General features: G+C 28.2%; 3 protein-coding genes across 3 annotated transcripts; 1 reads left to right on the plus strand and 2 right to left on the minus strand. All coding sequences in view use genetic code 12, as the record gives it.

Annotated features, from left to right (window-relative positions):
• Positions 1 to 385: 385 nt before the first annotated feature.
• HBR3 (rRNA-binding endoribonuclease) lies at positions 386 to 1,756 on the minus strand (the record flags this gene model as incomplete). Its single annotated transcript, XM_051758762.1, has 1 exon — positions 386 to 1,756. The coding sequence occupies one exon, from the start codon at positions 1,754 to 1,756 to the stop codon at positions 386 to 388; it is 1,371 nt and encodes a 456-aa protein (XP_051613337.1).
• A 779-nt stretch (positions 1,757 to 2,535) lies between these two features.
• KGF55_003917 (glutathione S-transferase) lies at positions 2,536 to 3,279 on the plus strand (the record flags this gene model as incomplete). Its single annotated transcript, XM_051758764.1, has 1 exon — positions 2,536 to 3,279. One exon carries the CDS (start codon positions 2,536 to 2,538, stop codon positions 3,277 to 3,279), a length of 744 nt encoding a protein of 247 aa, XP_051613338.1.
• A 275-nt stretch (positions 3,280 to 3,554) lies between these two features.
• KGF55_003918 (uncharacterized protein) lies at positions 3,555 to 4,181 on the minus strand (the record flags this gene model as incomplete). Its single annotated transcript, XM_051758765.1, has 1 exon — positions 3,555 to 4,181. One exon carries the CDS (start codon positions 4,179 to 4,181, stop codon positions 3,555 to 3,557), a length of 627 nt encoding a protein of 208 aa, XP_051613339.1.
• Between the last annotated feature and the right edge of the window lie 1,553 nt (positions 4,182 to 5,734).

Genomic DNA, 5,734 nt, shown 5'->3' on the forward strand with positions numbered 1-5,734 from the left:
TTGAAATGAAATGTTCTAGAAGAAATTACCAAATCTAAAGTCTTTCTACCTTATAGCATAAAATGTCCTATCACAAAATATATATTATGGGTGATGCTCAAAATTACTTCCTTAAGTAGAGATTTTTAAGAGTGGATAGGAAACCCAAAAATTCAAACAAAACACTAACTTCAAGTCAATCAATATATGAACCTAATTCTTTACTATCGTAAAAGACGATGATTTTCGATGGGAGATGATACTACATTCTTCCTCGAATTCTTAAAAAAGTTTTCGAGAACAATTTTAAAAGAAGCGTTTAACAGATATCTAGACAAACAAATAATGGCTGAGACAAATTCTCACTCACAAATCTACAAAATTATTCCCCAAAAAAACTTATAATTTATTTCTTACCTTTTGAAGAATTTACATAACGACCTTTTCCGACTCTAACACCAGAAGGTCTAATAGTATTAACAGTTCCAAATGGACTAACATAATTATCAGCACTACCACCACCAATCCAATTTTGAAGTAATTTTTCATTTTGTCTTCTTTCCCAATCATCATTTTTTAAAGCTTGTTGATATTCTTTTTGATCTTCTCTTAAAATTAAAGGATTTTGTTGAGATTTATGTCTATTTTGAATATTATGTTGATATCCTCCTTTACCTTGTAATTTTTGTTGATTTTTACTTAATGGTGATGGTAATGAATATTTTTCACCTCTTTTAATCCATTGAAAATTTTGTTTTAAATGAGGTATTGTTTTTCCAGTTTTATTATCTACTGATACTGCACATCTAATTAATGTATCACCACCACATTTTGGACAAAAATGTTTTGGTTTACCATCTTTATTTATTGGAGTCAATCTGAAACAAGCATGGCATCTATACATATAATTTCTAACCCTTTTTATTTGTTTACCTGACATTGTATTTAATAGTTTAATTCCTAATTGCATTGCCACATTTTGACATGCAAAATCTCCTGTCGCTAGTGCTACTTTGATTGTTGGTCCTGAATTTGTTGTATCCTGTATAGTTTCATGTTGATCTTTTATTATTTCCTCTTGTAAGTTTTCTGGTGTTATCCATTCTCCATCATCATCAGACTCATTGAATTCCTCATTAACCTCTGATTGTTCTGGCGTGGTAATTGCAGAAGATTCCGCATCTTTTTCTCCATCTACTTCAGGTTTCTCTTCCCTCACTTCAACTTGTGTGATTTCATCCAGTTGATCCTGAACTTCATTCACTTCATCTTGTTCTTGATTCTTTTCAGCTTCTTCTTGTAATTTTTTCAATTCTGCTTCTCTTTTCTCTCTTTGTCTTTTACCTCCTCTTTTACGTCCTTTTCTCACAACAGAAAAACCATCATCATTTTTATTGACTGGAGATTGATCCTTATTTAAGTCGTTGTCTTCATTTCCTAATTTTTCACCTGGAAAACTTCGCAATATTCCACCATTTATAATTTCAAATTCATAAGCTAATGCAATTATATGTATATCATTTACGGATAAAACACTATAATCTCCTGTTAATTTTGCAAATGTGATAACTTTATCAATGTATTCTTGTTTTGGTTGTTTTATTTCTAAAGCCGATCCCCATATAGTTAATTGTTGTCTTACCGTTTCGTCTTTTAATTCTGAAAAAACTCCTGGTGTTGTAAAATATTTATTGGCATATTGTTGCAAGGTTGCAGCTGGTTGAGTAATTAAAGGACCAGCATCCAAAATGACGGTTTCAATATGTTTATGTGACATGTCTTTTGAACCTTAAGTTCTGATAGTTACTGGAATTTTAAAAAACCAAACAAGATGAGATCAATACACAAAATATGTTGCTACCAGATTTGAAGTTTCAAGTTTGGTGAATTGATATCTAGCGAAGAAAAATCGTCCATGATAGCTCCATTTTTCAAGGTGAACACGAGTTAGCTCAATATAGTGATTTTAATAAACCTTAGAAATTAATATAGTTGGAAGCTATAGTTTTGGGGTTTTGCGAATGGGTACCGAATAATTGTTTTGTAGTCATGATTATACTGGAAAAATCACCATTTGAATCAGGAAACGACACACTTGACATTTATCATGCTTTTTAGAATTGTTTGGATAAGACCTGACGACACATATAATTTCAAAATTCCGTATTTAATTTTTATCGCCTAAAAGCCTGATCTCCCGTTATAAATATAGATGGAGAAGTGTGATTTCAAGAATAGAAACAAAAAAAAATATGGAGCTAAGGTAAGAATGAATGTAAAATCATTGGCAATCAATGTGATCGAATGACGAAACCCGTGGACCTAAGGATTTTATGTTGTTAATTTTGAACTAAAAGAATTTGTAAAAGTATGATTTGCAACCGTAGCACAAAATTATCCGTCCCGATTTTTAGTTTTCAAATCATTCTCGTTTTTGAATCAGTATATCCATTTTCCGTTATTCATGTTTATATAAATGTGAATAGCTCCTGCCATTGTCATGTGGCTGAACTATTCTGACTAATTCCTACAGATTCAATTCAAACTCCAAACACAATGTCACAGGAAGATACCATCAAATTATACTGGTTACCTTATTCAAGAGCTCAAAGAATAGTTTGGTTATTAGAAGAATTAAATCTAAATTATGAATTAATTAAACATAAAAGAGTTCAAAAAGTAAGAGCTCCAAAAAAATTTGAAAATTATCATCCTTTAGGTAAAACACCGATTCTTGAAATTATAAAACCAGATGGTGAAAAAATAACATTAGCTGAATCGGGTTGGATAACTCAATATTTAATTGAAAATTATGATAAAGATGGAAAATTAAAACCAAATAATGTTAATGACAATAATAAAATTAATTATTTCATTCATTATTCTGAAGGAACAATCCAACCTATGCTTGTTGGATTATTAGTAAATCATATTGCTGAATCAAGTGTACCATTCCCGGTAAATTATTTAGTTAAAAAAATAACCTCAGCTATAAATAATGGGTATTATGGTTCAGAACTAACCAAGAATTTAAAATATTTGAACGATATTATAGTTGAACAAAAGAAGAAAGGATCAGATTTTATTGTTGGAGATAAATTATCGGGTGCTGATATTATGTTATCTTTCCCATTTCAAGCTACTTTTACCAGAGATGATATGAAAAACGAATCATCTTTCAAAAAAGATTTTCCTGATGTATTTGATTATTATTTAAATTTAACTAAGCTTGAAGGTTGGAAAAAAGCAGCTGCAAGAGTCAAAGATTATGAAAATGTTATAATCGATGGAAAGTTGTAAACTAGTGCATAATAGACATCGATTTAAAATAATTCACATATTTGAATTCGAACAGGATAGATAGGTAATAGTTTGATCAAAAATGAAATAATCTTGCACCAATTCTCAAATTGATACTAGTACGAAGAAAGCGAGTTAATTTAATGAAAGAGATTTACAATTTACAGTGATGAGCATTTTTATTTCTATATTATATATACTCTTTTAATATGATATTAATTACAAATAACTTTTTTGTCTGTAAGAAGACTTTGGATATTTGATCCTTTTCTCAACTAACAAGTATTAGTAAATCTTAACCAACTTTCAATATTATCAATTAAAAATTCCAATTGATCTTTTTCAATTGATTCACAAAGTTTTTGGATACAACTTTGAAAATCTTTATCATCATTATCATTATCTTTATTTAATGAGGTTGATTTTAAACTTAATGTATAAATTAATTGAATAAAATGACTAGTTGGATCAGCTAATAATTTATTACTTGGTGAAAATACTAATTCAAACCCATTTAATTCAATTTTACGTAAAAATTTTGAATTTTCTAAATTTATATTTTGTTTAATTATAATTTTATCAAGTGATGGATCAGTGGTTTTTAAAGTATTTGTTAATCCAATTATAAAATTTTTCAAGATTTTTGTAACATTCAAGTTAATATCTTTATCATTTTTACTAGAATTTGATTCATTATATTGTTTTATTGAACATCTAATAACTCTTCCATGAGTTAAAGCAACTAATAACATATAATTTTTTGAAATTGATTCATCTACATAAAAATCAGAAAGGCTATATCCAACAAATACACATTGTTTTTTGTTTGAAATTGCTGATTTATAATTTGATAACATTTCATCATCATCTGAAGTTGAGTTTGAGTCGTTTATTACTGGCATGATTGAGTTGTTTTTCTGAATTGTGGAAATGAAAAAATTATGGTACGAGTAATTTTAATGATATGTATTATTGAAATTGAAATGTTTGGACGAAAGCTTGTGGTATATATGAGTAAAACTAAATGAGTATGAATCTTGTTTCCTATTGAAGGGGCTGAGAAAGAGCTGATAAAATCGGGGAGACTTCATCTTTTAAATAAGTGTAAATAATGTTAAATTCGGTCCAGAACAAAGATTAAATTTGTTTCAAATTTACTGATCTTTACATTACAACTATTAAAAATAAATAAATAAATTTAAATAGACGAGTTTATCTGAAACACAGCCGTACCGCAATACATAAACACTTTTTCAATCCGACCAGTTCGCTGTTGAATAAGTACTTAAAATTCATTATTATACGAAATTAAGCAGTTTAAAAACGATTGTAGAAATCATAAATAGTTGTTGCGATGATCCACTAATAGTTCAAGTTCATCTAAATTTTTAATCTGTTTCCATTTTTTGAAAATATTGGCATAAAATACGATAACAAAATTATATGACCTCCATAAAACTATTTATTTGATGACCTCCGAAACATCGAAATATTTTATTACAGAATAATATACTATTGCGTACCGACAATATAAAAATAATAGAAATAAAAAGAAATGATTTGTTTTGACGATAGATTTCAAACTTGAAACAAGATTCATTTCGTGGCATGATTCTACATTTATTTGGGCCACCTTGTTTATTACTTTAACCTTTAGAGGATTTATCTTCAATTGACATAAATGTAAATCACCTGGAAGTTATAAAATTGGTCATGAGATTTTCAAATTTATAAAAGTTCACACTGATGTTTCTGTTCTAGTCGTATAGTTCGGTTATTTGTAGATTGTAAAGTAATACAAACATTACAACAACACCAATATTAACTTTCCTAAAAATTAGAACTACTTTTAGAAATATCCAAGTCTAAGTAAATTTCGTACTCTTTAGCTCGATCAATCTTATTGTAAATTTCTATACATTCGATTTTGGTAACGAGATTAAATTCATAATCACTTACATCCAAATTGCTAAGTGAGTAGACATATTGATGACAACATGTCTACTCATCTAGCAAGTGGGAATAAAGTATTAAGTTTTGGGATGTTTCTTAACAAGTACAACACAATACATTCTTCTATTGTGCTTTTCTTTCATTTTTGAAAAGATACTGTTCGTTCGGACAAAAATTTTTCAAAAAAACGTCTAGTTTGTGATCAAGAGTATTTCATCCTTAAATTCAACTATTCCAAAATTTCCATTTAAATCGGTAAACAACGGCTTTGTTTTGTAAACATAAACATTCTTGTCTTAAAAACCGATGAAAATTGTAACCAATTAAAAGTATCAACTATAAATGATATTTTGATCCGACTAGACCAAAATAATTATAATCGGATTAAGTAGAATAATTAAAACCGATTAAAATCAACTACTGATTTAAAAGTCTTGTGATATTTAAAATTTTTTTTTAAGGTTTAAGGATTAATATATTTTGTGTCATACTTTAAAAATTA

Source organism: Candida pseudojiufengensis (assembly GCF_024610245.1).
Source record: "Candida pseudojiufengensis strain CBS 10847 chromosome Unknown scaffold18, whole genome shotgun sequence".
Taxonomy (NCBI): Eukaryota; Fungi; Ascomycota; class Pichiomycetes; order Serinales; family Debaryomycetaceae; genus Lodderomyces; species Lodderomyces pseudojiufengensis.